At 44.7% G+C, this 25385-nt stretch overlaps 2 protein-coding genes and 1 long non-coding RNA gene across 5 annotated transcripts in view; 2 read left to right on the top strand and 1 right to left on the bottom strand.

The window, feature by feature from the left end:
• LOC115408280 (uncharacterized) lies at positions 1-14467 on the bottom strand. The gene is made up of 3 exons (XR_003933755.1): positions 14456-14467; positions 13299-13300; positions 1-288 (listed from the first exon to the last, which is right to left on the bottom strand). It is a non-coding gene; the product is annotated as an uncharacterized LOC115408280 (long non-coding RNA).
• LOC115408253 (zinc-binding protein A33-like) overlaps positions 6630-25385 on the top strand; it is a 24584-nt gene continuing 5828 nt past the window's right edge. Inside the window, exons 1-3 of one of the 3 annotated variants that reach the window (XM_030118900.1) lie at positions 6630-6794; positions 17987-18063; positions 18157-20244. In XM_030118900.1, coding sequence (XP_029974760.1) covers positions 17989-18063; positions 18157-19671 — 1590 coding nt within the window. In that variant the 5' untranslated portion in view covers positions 6630-6794; positions 17987-17988 and the 3' untranslated portion in view covers positions 19672-20244. Of the gene's footprint in view, positions 6795-17986; positions 20245-25385 lie in introns of those variants that run through there. The other 2 variants (XM_030118899.1, XM_030118898.1) reach the window with 2 other exon arrangements.
• Positions 23358-25385, top strand: part of LOC115408254 (E3 ubiquitin-protein ligase TRIM39-like) — an 8228-nt gene continuing 6200 nt past the window's right edge. Inside the window, exon 1 of the mRNA XM_030118901.1 lies at positions 23358-23497. The gene's annotated coding sequence lies outside the window, so the exon portion shown is untranslated. The remainder of the gene's footprint in view (positions 23498-25385) is intronic.

The following is a 25385-nucleotide window of genomic DNA, read 5'->3' on the forward strand; positions in this document are numbered from 1 at the left end:
TCATTGTATCATAGCAACAGCGAATCACTGGACTCCCGTCGGAGCCTGAACGGGGAGTCAGATGTCTTTATTGTACCATAATATGATTATTATTCCTACAGTTATAACTATTATTGATATTCTGAGCGGGAGCTCCTCAGCCGCGGCGCGGTGCCGATGTCTCCGTGCGGCCGCCGGCCGAGAGGCGCCGCTCACGCTGAATCTTGTGTCTTAGTTGAGGATGGGATTGTTCATACAGGCGGCGCTTCGGGAACGCCGGCGGTCGGATCGCGAGGCTTTGATGAAGAACTTTTAAAGAAACTTTAGGACGAGATTGATTGATATGCTTAAATTCATCCAAATTATCCCCGATAGACAACTGATTGAGTTTAGTTTTTTTTTGTTATGAATATTTAACATCCTCTGTGATTCATTATTTTGTTTTCGACTTTACAGAAAAAGAATCATAAGTTTGAGGAATCCATCATATTTAGACTTGACACTGCTGCTGTTGTTCCTCCCACCACTAGAGGGAGACATGAAGCTGAACGTGTAGCTCCGTCAGGTGGAGGTGGGCAGTTCTACCTCATATCGACAAACCGATCAAAACCAGCAGCTTGTTCTCAAATGTTCCCAACTACAGAATCAGATCCTCACGGCTGCTGATTCTCCTCGAAGCCTCCCGATCTGCCGCCGCTGGCTCGCCGCCGCCGCCATTCATCACTCTGCCTGGAAAAAAAAAACAAAAACAAAAAAACACGTTTTCTGCTTTGTGTTCTCGATCGCTGCTGGTGCAGAAACACACGTCGCCTTGATGCTCTCCAGGATGTAGTCAGGGCCCATTTTTTGATACCATTCGCCATTGCCTTGTTTTTATTTTTGCTGAGTTGAAATGTAATGATGATGATGATGATGAAGAATCTTCATGTAATAGCCTGTGTCAGTTTTTATATCATTGCCATTGCCTTCTGCTGAGTTTGTATATTTGTGTGATTTCACTAAAGTGTAATGGAAAAGTGCCACGAGGCTTCTTGTCTTTATTTCACCCACTGGGATGAAGAGTGAAGTAAAATTAGAGAGGTTGAAGCACACACACACACACACACACACACACACACACACACACAGATGCCTTAGTTTTCTAGGTCTGTCTGTTTTTCAAGTCCAAAAACCCTAAATCTCCTAAAAACATTCCACATTCTACCATACATGAGTCTACATTTTAAAAGATATCTTAACTCTTTAAATCTTCTCACATTCAACAAACGTCATTTTCCAAAATCTTTCCTGAGTGAAGTTTAAGTAATCAGGTTAAAAGTAGTTTCTCTTCAAACGTCCTCACAAGGTCTGATATTCATATGACTCCACAAATACATCAGCACCAACACACACACACACACACACACACACACACACACACACACACACACACACACACACACACAGCCACTCTACCAAATTAACTCTGAAATATAAACGGGAGAACACACTGAATCATCAGTTTCTAAACACACATCTGTCTGTCTGTCTAGCATTCACTGATCTATAGACATACACGTACTAGTTACATTGTATGTTCAGTAACTGAAGTAATCCCATTACCTTTAATCAGTAACTAGTAACTGTAATGCCTCCCTCTGCGGTCTGAGTCCAGACTTTAGACGGAGCCGAGCTGCAGATAATGAGGCTGCCAGTGTTTTTGCTCTACAGATGAAAATCCTCTGGATCCCTCAGGAGCAAATGAAGAGTCGTTCTCCAGAGATCCGAGGACAGGGAGTCCATTCTAATTATCACTCTTAACCATTTCTAATCTCTTATTTACATTTTTAGACTTTATTTTTCTGGTAATCAAAGGTGTCCTTGTGGACCCGACAGCTCTCAGGAACTGGTAGCGTTCCCTCTCCAGGGAGTAGACCGGACCGAGATGTGTTGTTCATCACTCGTATTTAGGTCGCACGTCCCAGTGGGGGACAAATAAGGGACAGTGGCATCCAGAGATTAGACACTTACCAGAAATATTCCACAAGAGTCCCCAACGTCTGTGGAGGGAGGCTGCTAGTAGGTGATAGACACATCCCATCGGACCGGTCTATTCACAGTGACTGGCAACAACAGTCACCATGGAGGAGTGAGCCGAAATAACATCCAGAACACACACACACACACACACACACACACACACACACACACACACACACACACACACAGGGATCACTCCACAGACACAGATCTGGGATGATCAATGTGATTGAAACCCCGTTTATACAACACTATTGTTCATGTTTCAGGAAACTGCTGACTCCAGTAGCAGGCTGAAGCACCAGGCATTGTCAAAAAGTTCCATCTTGGGAGGCTTTTTTAAAAAGTTGTGTTGTCGATGGCCCTGAGTGCTGTTGTGGTGTAAATGGACACACAAAATGCAACCAAAGTTTTGTGTTTTCACTTGAAATTGTTGCTTTGTAGACTCATACCCCTTTCACACTGGCCAAAAAACCCGTTTAAACCCGCTAATTAACCGGGTCCTCGTGGCAGTGTGAAAGTGTTCACTCGCCATTAGACCCGGGTTTTTTAACCCTGCAATCGACGTGGGTTTTTAGCGGGTCGCTACGATCGGCTTTTTAGTGGGAGGGGCGAAAGGGAGTGTGAAAGGCAGACGCGAGTCGACGCGGTAACTTACGTGATGACGTCGACACAGCGTGGCTACGTTAGCGCGCTAGTTGTTTCTGGACACAGCGTGAGATTTCCTTCATCAAGAGCTCCTCTGGATCCGTTGGGAAGAGGAGATTCGTCTACAGGTAACGGTGTTCCACTGCATTGTTTACTTTCGCTTTGCTCCGTCGCGCTGATGATGTCATCAACGCGGGACACTATCAGCGCGGAAAGACGCAGCGACGCGGCTCGCCAGCAGGCGGTTCGACGCGGGTCTGCAGCCAGTGTTAAAGGACACAAAAGGCGATTATTAGCGGGTCGAAAACACGGGTCGACCTGCTAGTTGCAGTGTGAAAGGGGTATCAGTTTGATCAGAGTAGACTGTAACCTGAAACCTGGAGGTTTTATATTTGGAATAATCTGAAATGAATTTCATCCACATCAAAATACAGCACTATTATAGGAATGTATTTCATCCACACACACACACACACACACACACACACACACACACACACACACACTGCGGACCTCCAGTTAATTAGCTAATGGCTTGTTGAAGATGACGTCCATTAGAGCTTCTAATCAATGAATTCATCAGAGCTGAAGAGGATTTAATTGATCAGCTTCCAGTGATCATGTGACACAGTCGCCACGGCAACCACACTGGACAGTAAGGAGGAGGAGGCTGAGTCAGCAAGACCTGTGTGTGTGTGTGTGTGTGTGTGTGTGTGTGTGTGTGTGTGTGTGTGTGTGTGTGTGTGTGTGTGTGTGTGTGCGCGCGTGTGTGTGTGTGTGTGTTTGTGTGTGTGTGTGTGTGCACATGCGCACGCGTTTTCCTATCCTTGTGGGGACCAAATGTCCCCACAAGGATAGGAAAACCTGGCACGATGTGCCTTGTGGGGACCTTTTTCCGGTCCTAATGAGGAGAAACAGTGTTTTCTTGACCATGTTGTTGTTAGTGAAAAAAGTAAAAGTGCAAAAACATTTCTTTAGGGTTAGGCTGTGTTGTAGTTTGGGTTAGGGTTAGGATAAGGGTCAGGGTTAGGAGTTAGACATGAATGGGAGTCAATGGAAGCTCCTCACAAGGATTGAAAGACAAAAGTGTGTGTGTGTGTGTGTGTGTGTGTGTGTGTGTGTGTGTGTGTGTGTGTGTGTGTGTGTGTGTTTTCTTGGTGAGTGAGGACCAGAATGAGTTTTAACCCAACAGAGTGAGGACGGTCCTCACTTTTCAACAGAACGTTTTTAGGGTTAAGACTTGATTTTTAGGTTTAAGATTAAAATTAGGTTAAAGTTACGTTTAGGGTATGGGCATGGGTGGGGTTTAGACATTTATTTTTGATAGTTAGGGTTAGGGTAAGGGGCAAGGAAATGCATCGTGTCAATGAATGTCCTCACAACTACAGAAGTTCAAACGTGTGTGTGGTGGCAGGTCCTTCCCCTCACTGCTCCATCTGTGTCAGCCAATCAGGAGGCTGTTTCACCAACAATCACATAAGGAAGCCCTGAATCAGAAGAGAAGATTTACAGCCTCCTGGAAGAGTGAAACTGGAGCGTGGACTGAAAACCTGAAGCATTTCACCCGTGTTGTCCATCAGTCATCTGGAGTTCAGAGTGTCGGAGCGCTGAAACCGGGTTACACCTGGAAACACACTCCAATGGAAGCTTCTGGAGTCAGTCTGCACTGAGCAGCTCCAGCAGACAGGACACACTCCATCACAGCAGGACGCCCCCTGCTGGTCCCCCACCACAAGCTGTCCACGTCCCTACAGCGCCCCCATGTGGATACAGAGTGAATATCCCAGGCAGACAGAGACATTAGGACACTTCCTGTTTCCGACTTAATTATACAAAGTTCAGTTAGGTTATCACCTGTTTTTTATTATTGAAAAAAATAATTTATTTTCTGGCTTAAAACTGGGGAAAAGGCCTGATCGGTGTCATGAACTGATGATATCTGGATTTCAGAGTTTCACTGTTGAACAGCCTTTAAATCGCTTCACACTGTCAGTCACATTCATCCATTCACACACACACTCACACCCCAATGAAGGCGGCGGCCAAGTAAGGAGCTCAGTTCATCCATCGAGAGCAGTTCGGGGTTCACTTACTTGCTCCTCCTCTGAGTCTGGTTCTACACAAAGTTTCTTCCTCACACATTATATTTTACAAGAGAAAATACATTTCATCAGATATCTTCAAAGCTATTCTTAAAAGGAACGAGAAGTAAGATTCTTCATAGAAATGTAGTGGAGTTAAAATATTTGGCTCTCAAATGTATTGGAGTGAAAGTCATGAGTTTCCCAAAAACAGTATGCTCAGTAAAGACCAGATCCTTAAATAAAGTACTTAAGTACAACACTCAAATATATTGACTTCGTTACTGTCCACCTCTGGAAACAGGTAACAGGCAGGCAGTGGAACAGATCTCACAAAAACTGAACTCGCAAATAAGAGAGACAAATCTAAAGACGTGGCATGGGAATGAGACGGGACGTGATTGGTTAACAGGGTGGGAACATATGAGGCTGAAGACAACAGATGATGGACATCAAATTAACGACCCAGGGACCCAGAGAGGGACATGAACAACAGGAGACACAGGCAGGTTGCAAAACTAACCACAAGCAACAGGACGGGTTAAAAGACACAGACGGAGTACAGGAGCAGACAGACATGCAGGACAGACAGGACCCTGACGACTTTAAGATGCATGTTCAGTGATTTATTACAGAACTGAACATATGATTAATGAAATAAATGAACTCTTGACATAATACATTTTAAACAGGAGATGCTACATTAATCTAAATGACTCAAATGTTGCTGTGTGATAATATGAGAGGAGACACCAATCAAATTTGATTTGTAACTGTAGATAGCATTTAACCATTTGTGAAAGGATAAGAAAACACAATTGATGTAAGTGTTTTCCATTTTAAACGCTGCCTTTGAATGATCAGGGCTCTATGGCTGTATCTCTGTCATGCCACTTTGCACCAATATGATTACTTCTTTCTGTACGGTGATGTCTAGAAATGACTGTGTTGTAACTGGTACTTTATAAATAAAATTGAATTTAATTGATGTCATTTGAACTTTCCTGACTGAGAACGTGGCATCAGTTTTAATGATGTCATCACAGGAGGAAAAACAAAACTGAATGCAGTGAACTACAGTAACAGATCTGCACCTCGTGTAGTGGTTATGGCATTGTGGCGCTAGAAAAAAATAACTAGATTATTTTTTTCTAAAAAAATTGCAACACTACTTGTTTTAACACAGTTTCTCGCATCACCGTCAATAAATGACCAATGTTTCATTTGACACTACAGAAATCAAACTGAATGTCCACAAGCCCTGTGTTGATGTAGATTCATATCGCCGCCATAATGACTGGAACAGGAAGTAAACCAGAAATTAGTTTTCCGATAACCAGATAAATCTGAATAACATCACCAGGCTTGTACAGAGTCTAGTGAATAAAAGTCATTGTTGGTGCAGTGTGTACAGTCTTTCGAAGGTGTAATGTGTGTCTGGGGATGATGCTGGATCTGAAAGCTGCTGGGATGCGGCGTTTACCAAAGATCCATCTCAGTTTCTGAGATCCAGTCGACACAGAGGGAAACACAACATTGTTACGTCTGTTTTCTTCCCCTCTCACCCACCATGTTGCTTCTCTTTCTGGAGTTCTTTTTCTCAAAGTTCATCTGGAGCAGCCTCAAAGTTTGAAGCGCTTCTTCTGAGTACTGCTGGTTTGTTATCAGCACTGCTGCAGGTTTCTGATCCAGCAGGTGGTGAAAGTCAGAGAGCAGATCACTGGTGAGGAGGACTGAGTTTCTCTACACCTCAGTGTGAAGGCTCCTGTCTTTACTAATGTTCACATTACAGTACAAGAAGCCATCAGACCGTTGTTGACACTTTTTCTCATGAAACTGACTTTATGTCTCCTGAGATCAAGTCTTGGCATGTTGCTGCTGCTCTTTCACTCATGGCTGTGAGCCAATCACAGAGCTCTGAGGGACCATGGTCCCTCCCACAGCTTCCAACCTGACTTCACAGAAACGAAAGTGAGAGAGAGCTGAAACACTTCCAGTCTGAAGCCACTTCCAGCTCCAGGGATCCAAACAGCAGTGAGTCCAGCTCCTCGTGCCTCCCTCCAGCAGGTTGGTGGTCTTTCTCTGGTTCTGTGTTTCCCTTTACTTTAGTCTGACTCCACATTTCCTGATCACACGAGGCTTCAAAGGCTTGAAACTTCTGTGAGGTCAGTGAGGCGTTTTGGATAAAGTAGAAGAGTTATTTTGCTGGTTAGTGCAGATAAAAGTCACTATCTGATTGGTAAAGTGAGTCCTGAAGTGAGATGGGTGGATCATGGCACTGTGTGAGTCAGTCTACAGGAAGGATCCTCAACCTCCTTGAAATGCAGAATCAGTTTAAAAACCACAGTAAATATTACAAAGTGGCTCAGACTTTAATGTGTTGGTTAATAGTTGTTCAAGAAAATAGGAATGATATATGCTAGAAACAGTCACGGTCCAATGCAGCCACCTGCTGTCCACAGCTGGTATCAGCTGATCTATAAGCTTCATCAGATAGAAACAGCCAATGATTCTATTTCTGACACAAATGAACATTCTTGTTTGTGTCTTTTACACATGCTTATGTATTCTACTTATGTATTTGTAATTACATATACATGTCCACTTATATATGTTGACTCCTTCGTGACTTTGTGCGGTGTGACATCAGTTAGTGGGGGGAGGATCCTCTATAATGTGGGTAAAATGAAACAACTTCAATAATATGTTTGTAATGACGTGTTTGGAAATTTTTAAGTACTACTCCCAGGGGAAACTCTGATAAGATCTTGGTCAAGTTTGGGGACCCGATAAGTGATTGTTGGAAAAATTGCTTCTTCTTCTTTTTATTTTTTTTAATGTGTCATTAAGTAACTAAGGATTTTTTTTATAATTCTAAGTTGATTGTTAGCATTTATATTTCATCACAAACACTCCATTCAAATTCAAATTCGAAAAAAAACTTTATTTGTCCCCAAGGGGCAATTGTGGATAAATAAAAACAACAGAAACAAAGAAACATTAAAAAAAGGGCTCAATGAACTCTGATAATAAATGATAATATACTGACAATGTACGCGCTTCATTTTCTATGAATTTTCTATAAATTATCTGCAATAAAAAATAAACAGCTTGGAGTGTTGAAAAAGTGGCCCGCGGAGGCGGGTCTTAGTAGCCACCAATTAGTGATTAACAATATACATGATTAACAGGAAAATAAACTAACTAGTGCTGTTTAATGGCTGCGGCTTGGGGGAAATTTAAGGTCGCCCATTGCGATCTAGTTTAGAAATGCACTGAAACTGAAGAATGATTAAACACCACACCTTGAAAATTTACCACAAGCCATGATTGCTGTGCTTAAATACACCCACAAGGGGGCACAGAACAGCTTTTCAAAAAAAAAAAAAAGAGTAAAATGAGTGTACACAGTTATTGATTTTTCTTAAGGTTATGATTTATTATCCATGTACACGTTTACACGTGTAGACATTGACACCCTTATATATATATATATATATATATATATATATATAGGTATATATGTAAATTTTGGGCCTGCAATTCCCCTTCTGCGACATGGCGCCCTAGGCAGTCGCCTCGGTTGCCTATGCCCAGGGCCAGACCTGTCCTGGGGCAATATGGGACTAGCAGCTCTTTATGATATGATGGGGCCTGGTTGATTAGAGCTTTATAGGTTAAAGGACGGATTTTAAATTCGAAATTAGATTTTAATAAAATGTCACGTTTTATTTACATTTGACAAACAAGTGGCATGTCCAGGACTATTTACACTCTCCCCAAAAACCAATAGAAAAGTCTTCATTAACTATTACAGCGATCAAACTCTTTCTATGTTTACTGAGCAGCTTTTTGCAGGTGTCCACTGATTTTTTGACCTTTTTTTCAAGCAAGGCTATTTGGTATAATACATGTGCCTTGAGTTTCTTACTCGTCCTTTGGCACAAAACATTTAGAAACCACTGCACTAGACTAATTTGACGTAAAGTAAAAGTAATCCAAAAATATTTAGAATACATTACTTTCCTTGACTAATCCAAGGGAATACGTTACAGACTACATTTTAGGACATGTAATCAGTGATCTGTAGGTTAATACATTTTAAAAGTAACCCTCCAAACACTGTTCCTTTTATAGCCTTTTCCCACTGCAACTAGCGGGTCGACCCATGTTTTCGACCCGCTAATAATCGCCTTTTGAGTCCTTTCACACTGCCTGCAGACCCGCCTGCTGGCGAGCCGAGTTGCTGCGTTTTCCTGCGCCGATAGTGTCCCACGTTGATGACATCATCAGTACGACGGAGCAAAGCGAAAGTAAACAACGGACTAGAGCTCAGTCCCCGTTATCTGTAGACAAATCTCCTCTTCCCCACGGATCCATAGGAGCTCTCTGGTCTCGCTATATTGCCAATACTGGGTCATCTTGACGATGGAAATCTCACGCTGTGTCTAGAAACAACAACTAGCGCGCTAACGTAGTCAGGCTGCGTCAACGTCATCACGTAAGTTACCACGTTGACTCGTGTCTGCCTTTCACACTCCCTTTCGCCCCTCTCAATAAAAAGCCGATAGTAGCGACCCACTAAAAACCCGCGTTGATTGCAGGGTTGAAAAACCCGGGTCTAATGCCGAGTGAACGCTTTCACACTGCCTTGAGGACCCAGTTAATTAGCGGGTTTAAACGGGTTTTTTGGCCAGTGTGAAAGGGGTATAAGAAATACTATGCAGGTGAAAGAAGGAGGTCCTGCAGACCCGTTTAATGTGGGAGTTGAAAGAGTAGTCCTGGTCAAAGGTCACTCCCAGGTTCCTCATAGTGTTACTGGTGGCTGAAGTGACACCATCCAGAGTCACTCTTTGTTTAGATAATTTTTCTCTCAGATGTTTTGGGCCAAATGTAATAACTTCTGTTTTATCTGAGTATCTGAGGGGAAGAAAATTAGAACTCATCCAGGTTTTTATGTCTTTAAGAAAAGCTTCTAGTTTGACAAGTTGACCAGTGTCATCTGGCTTCATAGATAAGTAAATTTGTGTATCATCATCTGCATAACAACGGAAATTAATGGAGTATTTCCTGATGACATGCCCTACAGGAAGCATGTATTTTTTTTCTTTATTTTTTTTCAACCTGATCCTGTCCAGGATGGAAGCAGCAGAATGGAAGTCTGGCTGCTGTTATGTGCCCGACAGATTTGCTCTTCCAAGAGGAGCTTGTTATTATCAAGCTCCTCTTGTTATCATGCTTTCTTATTTTGAGTACTGATACATGATATTGCTGGACTGACAGGGGGACAGAAAGACATGTAAAAAGACAGAAAAGTGGAAGAAAGTAGAAGAAAGAAACTTTTGAACAAACAAGCAAACAACAACAAAAGTGAAGGGAGGGAAGAGAGTGCAAAGATATGACAGTCTTATTATTAGATAGATAGATAGATAGATAGATAGATAAAAACTTTATTAATCTCCCAAGGGAGAAATTCCAGTGTCCAGCAGCACACAGATCATACACATGCAAATAAATAACAGTACAATAAATACAAGTGCTCGGATTGTACTTGGTTTGGCTCAGGCACATCTGTTATACAGCCTGATTGCTGAGGGGATGAACGACCTCTTGAAGCGCTCAGTTCTGCAGCGCAATGACAGGAGCCTGTTACTCCGCTCACTTTTTTGAGCTGCAACTGTGTCGTGCAGTGGATGTTTGGAGTTCCTCAAGATACTCTGCATTAGAGCCCCCATCCTCCTCTCCAAGACTGCTCCAACAGAGTCCACCTTCCTCCCCATCACAGACACACACCTCTTGATCAGTCTGTCCAGCCGATTGCTGTCTCTTTTTGTCATACTGCCGCCCCAACAGACAACCCCAAAGAAAACAGCACTTGCCACAACAGACTGGTAGAAAATGTACAGCATGTCACCACACACGTCAAAGGATTTAAGTCTCCTCAGGAAAAACAGCCTGCTCTGTCCTTTCTTATACAGGGCCCGAGATTGCTCTGACCAGTCCAGTTTGTGGTCAAGGTGCACACCCAAGTATTTATAGGTGTGAACAACCTCAATACTCTCTCCGTCGATGATGACAGGTTGATGAGAGGGCTTCCTGCCAAAGTCAATGATCATCTCCTTCGTCTTAGAGGTGTTCAGAATGAGACCATTGTCCCTGCTCCAGGTGGTGAATCCCGCGATGAGCTCCCTGTACTCCTTTTCATCCCTACCCTTCACACATGCCACAATCGCAGTGTCATCTGAATACTTCTGCACATGACACGCAGCAGATCTGTGAGCAAAGTCAGCAGTGTACAGTGTGAAGAATTAAAATATTAAAATCGACACTCCAGACAATCGTCTACTGCACCTACCTAAAGATATGACAGAGTGCATCCAACGTACCTTTGTTGGAGAATATAGCTGGTGGTAAACTGGGGCGTGACTCTGAGGATTCAGGTATGAAATTACACAAGAGCATCAGGAGAGGCCTACTACGCATCACTGTTTTTCTAACCCACCACAAGAAAAACAGGTAACCAAGTCCACATGCAGAATGTGAAGAGTGATTAAAGATCAGCGTGATCATACAGGTGTGATAGCGATCATGCATATATGACCTCTGACCCCTGAGAAGACCAGAAGCAGGCCAGAGAGGCCTTCAGGGCCCAGACAACCGGCAACCACCCCAGAGCCCAGATCTGAGTCACTCCACCAGGCAGATGTCCAGAAGTACGCAGAGGAAAGCCCCAGCCGGGACCCCCGGCGGCCACGGGTCCCGGGCCCCAGGGAGCTATGACCGGCAGGAGCTCCCCCCCCCGGGCACCGGAGGCCCAGGGCGGGTAGAGCTGAGAGCCCAGGGCCCAAGACCCCAAGAGCTGAGCCCATCCACCCAGGCAGAGGGCCATGACCATACCCAGGCGAACCAGCCCACACGGGTGGCTACCCGCCCCAGGCCAGCGGTCCCCCAGCGCCCCAGCCGCGTACCCCAAGATCCAAGGCATCACAACCCCCCCCCCAAAGCACTCCTGTGAACACCATGGTAACATGAGGACCTTAATGGAGACTTAATGGTAGCTGATAGGAGTCAGACACACAGCTCCACTAGTGACGGTGTTTAAGGAGAGGTTTGAAGAAACCTTCAAATGACACACAGAAGCAGGAACACCTGCGCTCTGGTGCAGTACCACCATATGGTCGATGTACGGTATGGTATGCATTTATTTGTCAGGGACAGTGCAAAACAAAACATTAACCAAAAGAGGAGAGATGCTTGGTGCCAGGTTATAGCAGAATGCTAATTTCCACCCTGGGCAGGTTGATGTTTAACAAACCTGCAGGCCACAACAGGTGCCTGTCCTGTATTGTTACCAAGATGCTTCACATTTTTGTTGCTGCAGGACATTAGGAGTTGAGTGCAGTCAGAGTGCAACTGGGGTGATGGCTTTCACTGCCTGTGGGTAGAAGCTGTGCTTCAGACAGTTTATTCTGCTTTTTAATGCCCGATATCTTTTTCTGGAAGGTAAAGGGGAGAACAGGGAATGTCCAGGGTGGGTGGGATTATTCATGAGTGTGTCCTTCTTGAGTCAGCCAATGTACGAGGGGGTTACCCAAAAGAAACCGGAATTTGGTCAGAAAACAATAATAATAATGAGTTCTAACTTCTGGCCGTCAGATGTGCTGCAGGTAAGCCTCATGCACATCTGTGAGAAATCTGAGCTCCGAGAGTGACACTGACGCCTGTCAGGCGCTATTTATAGTAACAGAGTGCAGCGGCGGTCTGCGATTTTTTCCAAAATGGCGACATTGACTGGGAAGCCAGAGCAGCGCGCAAACATTAAATTCTGCCTTTTGCTGGGAAAAAACAGCAGCAGAAACACTCACCTTGTTGCAGCAAGCCTACAAGGATGATGCTCTGGGGAAGAATCAGGTCCATGAGTGGTTCAGGTGGTTTAAAAAGGGCCGGATGTCCTCGCGTCAGGTCCGCTCAGCAGTGAAAACAATGCTGAGCTGCTTTTTCGCTGTCCAGGGTATAGTCCACAGCGAGTTTGTCCCTCCAGGTCAGACTGTAAATCAGGACTACTACATGGAAGTCCTCAGACGGCTCCGTGAGGATGTGAGGAGGAAGCAGAGCGTAGTGGCAGAGTGGAGCCCGGTTGATCCACCACAGAGCGCCAGCGGACACGGCGCTGCGCGTCACGCAGTTTCTGGCGAAGAATGAGATGAATCTCCTCTCCCATCCACCTTATTCGCCAGATGTAGCCCTGAGTGACTTTTTCTTGTTCCCCAAGTTGAAGAAGGAGCTGAAGGGACAGCGGTTTACAGATGTGAAGGAGGTGAAAGACAAATCGCAGCCGGCCCTGAATGGCACAATTACACATGGGTGTCACGATATTCGTGAAGTGGGAGACACGGCTGGAGTGCTGCATTAATGCGAATGGAGATTATTTTGAAGGCGACTGTGATGTTTTATTTTGAAATGTCAGAAATAAAAAGTTACAACCAAATTCCGGTTACTTTTGGGTACACCCTCGTAAATGTCCTCTAGGACACATAGTGTGGCCTCAATAATTTTCTCAACTGTCCTGACCACTCACTGGTGGTTCCTCCTGTCCTCTGCAGGTTCCTCATGTCTTCTGCAGATTCGTCCTGTTCTCTACAGGTTCCATGCTTCTTCTGCATGTTTCTCCTGTCCTCTGTAGATTCCTCTTGCCCCTGCAGTGCAGGTGGTGAACCACGCTGTGCTTCAGTATGTCTCTGTTGTGCCTTCCCCACCTGGTGGAAGATGTTGACAGTCCAGGTGAAGTCAGCTGTGATGTGAACTCCAAGGAACCAAAAGCTCTCCACTCTCTCTACCTCCTTCAGGTTGATACAGAGGGCGGAGTGCTCCGTATGTGTGGATATTCTGAAACCCACAACTAATTCCTTTGTCTTGCTGGTGCTCAGGTCCAGGTTGTTGCTGAGACAACTTTCTGACAAGTGCTGGACCTCCTTTCTGTAGGCTGACTCATCATTGTTTGGTATCAGTCCTACAATGATGGTGTCATCAGCAAACTTGATGATGGTGTTGGTGGTGTGGATGGAGGTGCAGTCATGAGTAAAGAGGGAGTGCAGGAGAGGGCTGAGGACACACCCCTGTGATATTCCGGTATTCAGAATGAGCGAGGAGGATGTGCAGGCTCCCATCCTGACATTCTCCACAAGCAGCATCCGTGCGTATGTGTGTTACAGTGGGTGTCACGAAAGACTGCAGTTTTACTGGCCATTACCTCAGCGAAACATGTGGTGAGTTACATGCTTTGCCTATCAATCCACAATGAGGTGGCATTCAAATGGTACAAGTGTCACTCTATAGCCGACGCTTTTGTCCAAAGCAACGTATAACACCAGCAAGAATTCAGACATAAGGGAAAACCTTTAGGAAGTGCAAAAAGTGCTTCAAGTGCGATTGGTCAAAGGTGTTGCCATCAAGTTGCAGAAGAAGTGCCAACCCCCCACCCCCCACCCATTTTTTTTTCCAACTTAGTCAGTGCTACATAGGTGCTTGGTTTTGGACAACCTGACTTATTCTACCCCTAAGGTGTGGTGGAGTCGGATTAAGTGCATGGGTGTTCTCTGAACAAGTGAGTCTTCAATTGTCTCTTAAAAGTAGAAAGGGACTCAGCAGAACACACAGAGTTTGGTAGTTTGTTCCACCATTTGGGAACAACAGAGGAGAAGAGTCTGGCTGGAGATTTTGAGCCTTACTGAGCTGGAAGTAACCAGACGTCTCTCACATGCAGACCGAAGTGGGCGTGAAGGAGAGTAGACCTGGATCAGGAAATCCAAGTAGGCTGGAGCCATTCTTGTAAATATTTTGTAAGCCAGGAGGAGAGTTTTGAATTTGATTCTGGCTGCAACTGGAAGCCAGTGAAGGGAGATGAACAGGGGAGTGGCATAAGCTCTGGTTGAAGACCAGACGTGCTGCTGCATTCTGCATCATCTGTAGAGGTTTGACTGCGCATGCAAGAAGACCTGCCAGAAGAGAGTTGCAGTAGTCAATGCGTGACATCATGAGAGCCTGATCCAGAAGTTGTGTGGCCTGTTGGGTCAGGAAGGGTCTGATCTTCCTGATGTTGTAGAGGGCATAACGACAAGATCGAGAAACTGAGGCCACGTGAACCTGAAAGGTCAGCTGGTCTTCACCCAGGTTTCTGGCTGAGTTTGTGGGCACAAGTAGGCTCGAGTGAAGTTGGACACTGATCTGAGGCTGTACAGATAGGCAAGTTGGAAAGACCATGAGTTCAGTCTTAGACATATTTAGCTGAAGGTGCCGTTACTTCATCCAGGTGGAGATATCAGCCAGACATGCTGATATCTGAGCTGAAGTTGTCGTGTTGTCAGGTGGAAAAGGAGAGAGGAAAGGAGAGAGGGAAAGCTGAGTGTCATCAGCTTAACAGTGGTAGGAGAAGCCGTGGGAGCGAATCACTGCACCAAGTGAGGTGGTGTACAGAGAGAAGAGTAAGGGACCAACCACAGACCCCTGAGGGACCCCTGTTGATAGGGCATGTGAGTTTGACATCTCCCCTCACCATGACACTCAGAAGGATCTGCCTGTGAGGTAGGACCTGAACCACAACAGGACAGAACCTGAGATGCCGAGCTCAGAGAGTGTAGAGAGGAGGACTTGATGGTTCTCAGTGTCAAAGGCAGCAGACAGGTCCAGTAGCAGTAGGGCAGAGGACGGACCAGCAGCTCTTGCTAGCTGCAGAGATTCTTTGACTGAAAGGAGTGCAGTCGCACCTGAAGCCTGACTGAAAAGGGCCGAGTAGGTTGTTGTTCCGCAGATGGCCAGAGACTTGGTTAAATACTGAGTGCTCCAGTATTTTCGACAGGAATGGTAGAAGTGAGACTGGCCTGCAGTTTTCAACCTGGGCTGGGTTGAGGTGAGGCTTTTTGAGTAGTGGGGTGACGCGGGCTTGTTTAAAAGCAGCAGGAAAAATGTCGATTTTCAGGGACGAATTGGCAATGTGCGTGACAGCAGGTTTGATTGTGGGCAAGATGGTCAGCAGGATGCTGGTGGGTATTGGATCGAGACGACATGTTGTAGGTTTTGAGCTCAGAAGAAGTCTGGAGACCTCATCCTCGCTCAAAGGAGCAAAAGAGCAGAGTGAAGGCGCAGTAGTGGGTTTGAGCTGACTGGGTTGATCAGGCTGAGAGAACTGGTTGCTGATTGCAGCCACCTTTTCAGTGAAAAAGGAGGCAAACATGTCAGGAGTCAGCTCAGTGGACAGCTGAGCAGCTGGAGGAGAAAGCAAGGAGTTGAACGTCATAAACAGTTTTCTGGAATTGGAAGCTGCACAGATCTTGTTCTGATTAAAAGTTTTATTTGCGGACTGCAAGCGGGAGGTAAAGGAAGCAAGTTTCTGTTTGTATGAGGACAAATCAGTGGGTTCTTGGGATTTCCGCCACTTTCTTTCTGCTGCTCTGAGCCAGCTCTTTGTTCTCTCAGAACTTCAGAGAGCCATGGACTTGGTTGTTTTTTCTTGGCTGGTTTGGACACCAGGGAGAAGATATTTTCAAAAGAGGATGCCAGAAAGGAACAGAGTGTTTCTGTAGCTTAACAGGAAGTGATGAGAGGTGTGAGTGGTCACATGACAGAGTTCACCTCCTCAGACAGCTGAGCTGCTGTGAGGGACTTCAGGCTTCTGTGGAAGAACACAATCTTTGTTGGTGTCTGCAATTGTGGAAAGGCAGCCTCAACGTCTATCAAGAAAAGGTCTGACAGGTCTAGTGGAGTTACTGTCACCTCTGCTATGGAGCAGTTACGAGTCAGCACCAAGTCAAGGGCTTTACCAGCTTCATGGGTGTGAGGACACAGAGCCAGTACAAGTGCAAAAAAGGAGATGAGCGCCAAAAAGTCATGTGCTTGTGTTCTGCCAATGTGAATGTTCATGTCTCCTGTGACAATGAGTGGTGTGCCATCATCAGGGATGTCAGATGTCACATGTCCATTTCAAAGACAAAACCATCCAGATTACCCCCTGGTGGGCGGTACACAACCAGAATATATGCTTTGATGGGAGTAGTGACCATTAAAGCATGATATTCAAATGATGTGTTGTTGCTCGACGGCCGCAGTGCGGAGAAAGACCAGTTGTCTGGAATGAGAATGCCAGCACCGCCTCCTCAGCCAGTAGAGCGAGGGGTGTGGCTTAAGGTAGCGGACGCAGACAGTGCAGCTGGTGGAGTTGAGTTTTCTGGGCGGATCCATGTCTCAGTCAGGGCTAGGACCTGATCGTCTGAGAGTTTCATCAGTGAACTGATGAATTCTGTCTTATTAACTGACAGTTCCAAAGACCAAAAGTAACTGTGGGCTGGGACCACTTTCAGAGAGACCGGACAGGTTATGTGGATTGCGTTTGCGGAGGACTACGTGTCTTTTCCAGTTGCCGAGAATGACTGGGATGCGTGAGAGACACATTGTGCATTAAACTGTGACAGACAGACCGTAGTGGTAGCTGGTGTCCGGTGTCCTTGCTCGGTGGACTCACGCAGGTAGACTCGCAGGTCTTTGCCCTCTGTGGTCTTCACACTATGTGGCTGACGCTCAAGCGCAGTCTGTGCCGTTAAGTACCTGACAGAGTCACAGCTGTTTCCAACTTGACTGACTGTGCTCGGCTACACCGCCCCTGTCTGATTTCACTTGGGCAACCAATAGAGGGAGCGACCCGCGTCAGCTGACCTCCCCTATTGTTGCAGAGCAAAAGCTAAGCACTTAACCACCCCCAAAACAAAAACACAATAAGCAGTTCAAACTTACCAAAGCTGGCTCAACCTTCTTCTGTCTAATATTCAGTGCTTGCTGGTATTATGGACATTGTTGGTATGCTATACTACAGCTGCAATATGGGTAAAAGGAACATTCTATGATTTCAGCACTGCTATCTGGCGATCATTCGGGATTCATAGAAGCATGGTTACATTTGCAGCTTTCGTTTCATCACAAAAACAAACAATAGTGCCACCCCATGGCCTGGTATGCTAACCACATTGTTTTCAGTGTTTCTGCCATTTCCATGTAAGCCTGAAACTTTTCTGAAACACAAATGCAAACTTGACATGTTTTCACTTGAAACATTGTGCTGTTAATGGGGCCTTAGTAATACCATGTGACCCGACTGACACTTTGTGTGTGTGTGTGTGTGTGTGTGTGTGTGTGTGTGTGTGTGTGTGTGTGTGTGTGTGTGTGTGTGTGTGTGTGTGTGTGTGTGTGTGTGTGTGTGTGTGTGTGTGTAGACATGGCTGCAGCCAGCAGATGCCATTCTGAGGACCAGTTTCTGTGCTCCATCTGTCTGGATGTCTTCACGGATCCTGTCAGCACCTCCTGTGGACACACCTTCTGTCAAAGCTGTATCACTCTGCACTGGAACACCAGCCTCATCTTCTTCTGTCCGATGTGCAAACAGGTCTTCAAAGAGAAGCCAGTGCTCGACATCAACAGGTGCATCAAGGAGATGGTTTCTCAGATGAGATGTGAAGCTCAGCAGGAGTCCAGCGGCGGCAGCTCAGAGCAAAGAGCTGCAGGAGGAGGCGTCCTCTGTGACATCTGCACCGGGACCAGAGTGAAGGCCCTCAAGTCCTGCCTGGTGTGTCTGACCTCCTACTGTGAGACTCACCTGGAGCCTCATCGCAGCAGGTTGGCCTTGAGAAGGCATCAGCTGATCGAGCCTGTGGAGGACCTGGAAGGACGCATGTGTCCGCAGCACGGTAAACCTCTGGAGCTGTTCTGTCAGAGCGACCAGACCTGTGTCTGCATGCTCTGCTCTGTCTTAGAGCACAAGAACCACCAGTTTGTTCCTCTGAGAGAAGAGGCCGATGCCAAGAAGGCCGAGCTGGGGAAGGTGGAGGCCGAGATCAGGCAGATCATCCAAGAGAAACATAAGAAGGTGAAGGAGATCAGAGAGGCGGTGAGGATCAGTAAAGAGTCTGCAGATGAGGAGAAAGCAGAAGGTGTGGAGGTGTTCAGGGCTCTGGTGCAGGCTGCGGAGGACGGCCTGAAGAAGCTCATCAAGGACATCGACGAGAAGCACAAAGCCAAGGAGACGCTGGCTGACGGTCTCCTGGAAGACCTGGACCAGGAGATCTGTGAGCTGATAATGAAGAGCTCTGAGCTGGAGCAGCTGTCACGCTCTGATGACCACCTCCACCTCCTCCAAAGCTTCCCAACACTGAAAGCTGCTGCCCCAAGTGTCCAGGACTCGGTGGAGGACAGTGTGAGTGTTCCGCTGTACAAGGGGATGGTGGTGAGAGCCGTGGCTGAGCTGGAGGAGACCATGAAGATGAGGAGGGAGAAGCTGTCTGAGTCCGAGCTGAGGATGGTCCAGAAGTATGCAGTGGAGGTGACTCTGGATCCTGAAACAGCAAACTACTGTCTCCACCTGTCAGACAACAACAAACAGGTTCATGATGAGGATGTAAGGAAAGCACTTCCTAAAAATCCCAAGAGATTCAAGTATTCTCTCTATGTTTTAGGGGAGCAGAGTTTCTCTTCAGGCAGATTTTACTTTGAGGTTCAGGTGAGAAAAAAGACAGAGTGGGATGTCGGAGTAGTCGTAGAGTCGATTGACAGGGAGGAAACAGAGACACCAACACCTAAGAATGGTTATTTGGTTTTGAGTCTGCGAAACAACAATGAGTACTTTGTATTTGACTCACATTTACTCAGCCTCAAGCTTCAGTCTCGTCCTAGGAAAATCGGAGTTTTTGTGGACTATGAAGAAGGACTGACCTCCTTTTATGATGCTGACACCGCAGCTCTGATTTATTCATTCACTGGCTACTCCTTCACCGAGAAGCTCTTCCCATTCTTTAGTCCCGGTTATGTAACAGGTTCTTCAAACTCTGCTCCTCTGGTCATCAGTTCTGTCAATGAAATGGTTGAAACTGACTTGTATGAAGATGAAATTGATTTGTCTGATTAATGGAGCATCAAACACTCTCCTGCTCTGAATCAGGCAACAGTTCAGATTCAGACATGTTAAAGTACCCGAAATGACCAGAAGAAGAGTCTGAGAAAAACGACAAGTAGAATCAAAGCGGCAGAGACAACAAGGTAAAATCCAGTTTCAAGGAACCAACCAAGACACCAGGTTTTTAGTTTTTGCTTCTTTTTATTGGTGTAAAATTGGTCCTGATGTTTTCATGTGTCTCTCTGCTCTGCATCATCGTGGAAAAGAGTTCAACGGACGAAGATAATCTTTCTGTCTTTATGTTCAAACCATTATTAAAAGTGAATCAGTTTTCCGTGTAAAAGTCATGCAGTTTTAAAGATTTGATTACTGACATATTCACATCCTGTTTTTTTCCTTCTGCTGACTCTTTCATTCACAAATAGTTTTGATTTGTTTAATTTTGGGATTTGTTAAATTTACATTGAAATGTCTTTTCTCTACGGAGCCCCGGACATGACATGGTAAAAAAAAATTTAAATTGTGGCCACGAATTACTAATTCGTTCCCACGAATTAATAAATCGTGCGCACGAATTACTAATTCGTTCCCTCGAATTAATACATCGTGCGCACGAATTACTAATTCGTTCCCTCGAATTAATAAATCGTGCGCACGAATTACTAATTCGTTCCCTCGAAATAATTAAATCGTGCGCACGTGAAGACAAATAGCTCAAAAAAAAAAAAAAAAACCCCAACAACTAAAACAACAACAAAAAAAACGTAATACCACCACTGGGATTTACTACAGTGTCACCATAATCGCTACAACCTTCATTTGTCTCCTATCAGATTTATTGGATATGGTGTTTGTCTTCACTGTTGCAGCGTCTTGTAAATTGTAGACGGTCCCTGAAGCCCGCAGCACTACCGGGTGCTGATTGAAATCAATATTGTTTCTGCTGCTTGATAGACAGATATTTTTAATAAAAATGAGCTTATAGCATATCGTCCACCTCACAACGATGGGATGCAGCGCCCTTTGTATGTTACTGACATTTTGTTAAAGAGTTATTGAGACTGAAAGTCCGTATCTGTCAATATGCTGCCAACTTTACTGAACTGTTCAGTATATGAATGATATAACTAATTCGTGGGAACGAATTAGTAATTCGTGCGCACGATTTAATTATTTCGAGGGAACGAATTAGTAATTCGTGGGAACGAATTAGTAATTCGTGCGCACGATTTAATTATTTCGAGGGAACGAATTAGTAATTCGTGGGAACGAATTAGTAATTCGTGGCCACAATTTAATTTTTTTTTTTTACCATGTCATGTCCGGGGCTCCGTATTTCTCTTTGTTTTTAAAATGTTCAAAATGTCCATAATGTTCAATAAACTGTTTAAATTTCTCTTAAAAAAAAAAGAAAAAAAAAGGGACGTTATCAGTAAACTTCGGGAATTAAAACCATTTGTATTTTTGTGTACAGGTGATCTTTGAGTCTGTTTAAGTTTTGTTTCTTTTTATGTTTTTATCTCTACTTAGTTTGTCTTTTTGTGATTCTTTTGTCAACTCATTGTTGCTTTTTGCCTCTCTGTTATTGTTTAATGTCTCCTTGTTGTTATGGACACAGTAAAGAAGTGGAGCTGAAAACAGAGAAAATATCCCAGGCTGACAGATGAAGACAAACAGAGACATTAGGACACTTCCTGTTTCCATTTTAATAATATGAAGTTCAGTCAGGTTATCACCTGTTTTTTATTATAGAAAAATATAATTTATTTTCTGACGTCAAACTGGGGAAAAGGTCTGATCAGTGTCAATGAACTCATGTAATCTGGATTTCAGTGTTTCACTGTTGAACCGTCTTTTAAAGTGCTCAAGGACACTGACATGTGGACAGGAGTAGATGGGGAATTGAACTACCAACCTTCCAACTGATCGACAGACCCCGATTGTTTCAGAAAATTGTTTTCACTTATTGACACAGCAAGTCTCTGAGTCTGGTTCTTAAAGGGGCTGTATCATGCTAAATTCACTTTTTGTATGTTTTAACCTTGTTATATAGTTATGTACTCACCAAAAACACCCCCAAAGCGTTTTTTTCCTTCGTGCCTGCGTGTTTGAGCTTTCCTCGTGTTTCTGCTGCTCAGAGAGGCAGCCCCTCCCACACCCGTGAAAACGCTCTGTTGCCTTGCTGATGCAGGAAGTTAACGTAGGATTAGCAGCATCATTACTGCTTGCGCTAGCCATGCTCTTTTTTTTTCTTTTCTTTTTTTTTCCCCCTTGTCCTGTTCGGCAGCTGGAGCATGCAATATTGTATGATTGGAGCCTTTAACTGTCCGAACAGATTTTACTGTTAGCAGCAGGAGGAGATTGAATCTCCTTCTACTGCTGCCTTTATTTGAAACTGGCATCTGGCATGGCTGCCGGAGATGACTGGGACGGAAACGCTCAGAGAGCAAGAGAGAGAGAAAAAGAGAAAGATAAAGAGAGGGTAAAGGGGGGGGGGTAGTGTAACATATATATATATATACATTCCCAATTTGACACATCACATGTGACAGAGAACAAGCCATAACCACAGCACTTATAACTAACAGAGAGACTGAGTCACAGTGGCTGAGTCTGTGGTCCGCTATATCCTTCCGTGGCGCACTATGCTTGTGCAGATCTGTGTGTATCAAAATGCTATTTTAACAGATTGGAAAGATAACACTTCTTTTAAAATGTTTTTTAACCATTTGGATTTACTTCACGTGCTAATACGCCATCCCCTGGACCACTGCAAGGAGTATTTTGTCCACTTTCGTCAGTCCGGCTTTGTTTCCCTATTGATTTCAAGCAATTGAGCTAAGCTAACTACGATGCTAACAGCTGGGAGCAAGTCACAGGAGGCAGAGACACAAAAAAGGTATTTATGAGCTTGTCTCACTTTGTCAATGATAGGAATAGGGCGTGGGTCAAAAATCTTCGGAGTATTCCTTTAAAGGCATAATTACGCATGAGTTTGCCGACGCATTTGTGAAGTGGGAAACATGGCTGGAGCGTTGCATTAACGCAAATGAAGATTATTTTGAAGGCGACGGTGTTATTTTATTTTGAAATGTAAGAAATGAAAAGTTACACCCAAATTCCGGTTTCATTTGGGTCCACCCTCGTATGTTTGCGATTGAAATTGAGGGGCAGTAACCACACCGTGCCGTGAGCGAGGCTAAACGAGCAGTCCCATCAGCCCCCCCCCCCCCCAGCACGGCGCGCCAAGTCCCCCAAATGTGTGTTGTATGTATTTGTTTGGTCGTGTTAGATGACTAAGTGTAATTAAGACTGAGACATGCTCTTTTTATTTTTATTTTCTTGTTTAGCCAGGTTCTAATGTCCATTTCAGACATCTAAGGTAATAATAGCGCAGGAGATTTTTTGATGCTTTTTCTATTTGCCTCAGTCCATCAAACAGAAGACCGTTTCATAATGTGACAGACCGTCTATGTGATCCTCATTGTTTGGAGAAAATAATATGAAAAGCATAATTTAAAAAGTCACTGGGGTGGTTGCAACTTTATTTAAAATAGTGTTGTCGTCTGTCCTGGGGGGGCAGATTGCTGGATGGGTGGGCCCGGGCTCTCTGACCTGCCCTCTACCGCCGGGTCTGTTGCTGCTGCTCTGTCAGTCATTGCTGTGAGCCAATCAGCCTGCAGCTCTGAGGGACGATGGTTCCTCCCACAGCTGCCACCTGACTTCACAGAAATGAAAGTGTGAGAGAGCAGAGAGCCCCTGTTACAGTCTGAAACCACTTCGACCCCCATTGATCCAAACAGCAGTGAATCCAGCTCCTCGTGCCTCCCTCCAGCAGGTTGGTGGTCTTTCTCTGACTCTTTCTGTTTCCCTTCACTGGTGCTCATTTGTCCTCAGAAACAAGTTGAAACTGTTTCTGTGGTTTGACTCCACATTCCCTGCTCGCATGAGGCTTGAAAGGAAAACAACTTCTTGTATTTCATTAAAAAACAGTTAGGGGTTTTTGTGAAAGTACATGAGTTATTTTGTTGGTTAGTCAAAAAAGTCTCCCTATGCACGGTTGCACATCTACTGTGAGTAGTGAAAGCTACAGTGGGGGGGTTAGACCTCTGGTAGCTCTGTGTGTTCGACCCCCTACCCTGTTCTATATGTGCAGAGCACCTGGATAGAAGGCAGTAGGTACCATTTTTAAGTGCTGGTTAGTGCTCTAATTAATATAGTTGGTCCTCAAGTGGGATAGGTGGATCATAGCATTGTGTAAGTCAGTCTACAGCAGTGGTTCTCAAAGTTTTTCTGTTACGTCCCTCGTAGCAAGAAGACAACAATTCACCCCCCCCCCCCAACAACTATAAATAATAGCATTTGTCTATAAAATTTTTATACGTACACCTCTGCATAACATCCTTATTAACGTTAAAGAAAACAAAAAAGAAAGAGATATAGTTCAACTTACAAGAGTGACTTTATTAACATTGTTTATTAGTCTGTAAAAAAAAAGATTTTAAGTGCATCAATTTGCCTGAAATTCCAAAAATAATAATATCCTTGTTTAAACTGTAAACATTTTTGACAGACTTATTGCACCATTTGCTGCTGGAAAATAAAATTAAACAAAATCAATAAATAATAACAAATTCAAATTGAGCACGTTTTGCAGTGCACAGCTTCTCAGAGCGAGGTTTGGATTCACAAAGGTAAGACGTTGCAAAAGGAAGCAGAATGCCCACAGGCCTCAGAGTGGATCCTGCCCTCTCTACACTCAGCCAGAATTCTATTTTGACTCACTGTCTTCGTCTCTCTCCGCCTTTCATTTCATCCCTGCTAAAAATGTCTTCATGTTGTCTCAGGGTTTGTTTACTGCGCTTCACATCGCAGCTCGGTGCAAAAAAACCTACACCGTAGAGCTGCGCACTCTGACAATGAGAGCGCCACTGCCAACTACTGGAGTGGATGTTCAATTACACTTTATTTTAGTCCGGCGGAAAAAAAAGGCATGTTCCACACGGTCACACGCCCCCCCCCCCCCCCGCCCCACAGTTTGAGAACCACTGGTCTACTGGAAGGACTAGTTTAAAATCTGGTGAAAGAATCACCTGAAGGCTCAGGCAACATTAATGAAAAGTAAATATGAAAAAAACAATAAGTTGCTCTGATTTTAGTACTGGTTAATTGTTGCTCTCAGAAAAATGAAAAAAAAAAAATTCTAGAAAAAGTCATTCTAATACAGCTACCTACTATCCACAGCTGGTATTAACTGATACATGAGCTTCAATAGACAGTCAGTGTTCATGTGGCTCTTTGCAAATGTATAAATGTACATATGTATGCTTGCATAAGTCTCCTGATATGTTCACCTATTCATAACTTTGGTGTCGAGTGACATTAGTCAGTGGGAGGAAGATGCTCCATAATCTGCAGTTTAAGAAGAGAGAGAGCAGAGACTAAAGAGAAGGAGTAACAGGTTGGAGACTATCATGCCCCGACTCCAAAGACAGACGAGAAATCCCAGGTTCGGTCCAAGATGCAGATCTTTATTTTGCAGTCAGCCGCTCTCAGGACAGGTAAACATACCGGCACACAGGAAGAACTCCTCACGGAGATCTCTCCCTCACCTGCCTCTCCAGCTCCAAGCACTGGAGAGGTCTCCTCACCTGCAGCCACACCTCCCTCTTTATTGGTTCCCCACAGGTGCTCAAATTAATCCCCACACTCACTGAAAGGAAACT

This window comes from Salarias fasciatus, chromosome 20 (genome assembly GCF_902148845.1).
Source record: "Salarias fasciatus chromosome 20, fSalaFa1.1, whole genome shotgun sequence".
Taxonomy (NCBI): Eukaryota; Metazoa; Chordata; class Actinopteri; order Blenniiformes; family Blenniidae; genus Salarias; species Salarias fasciatus.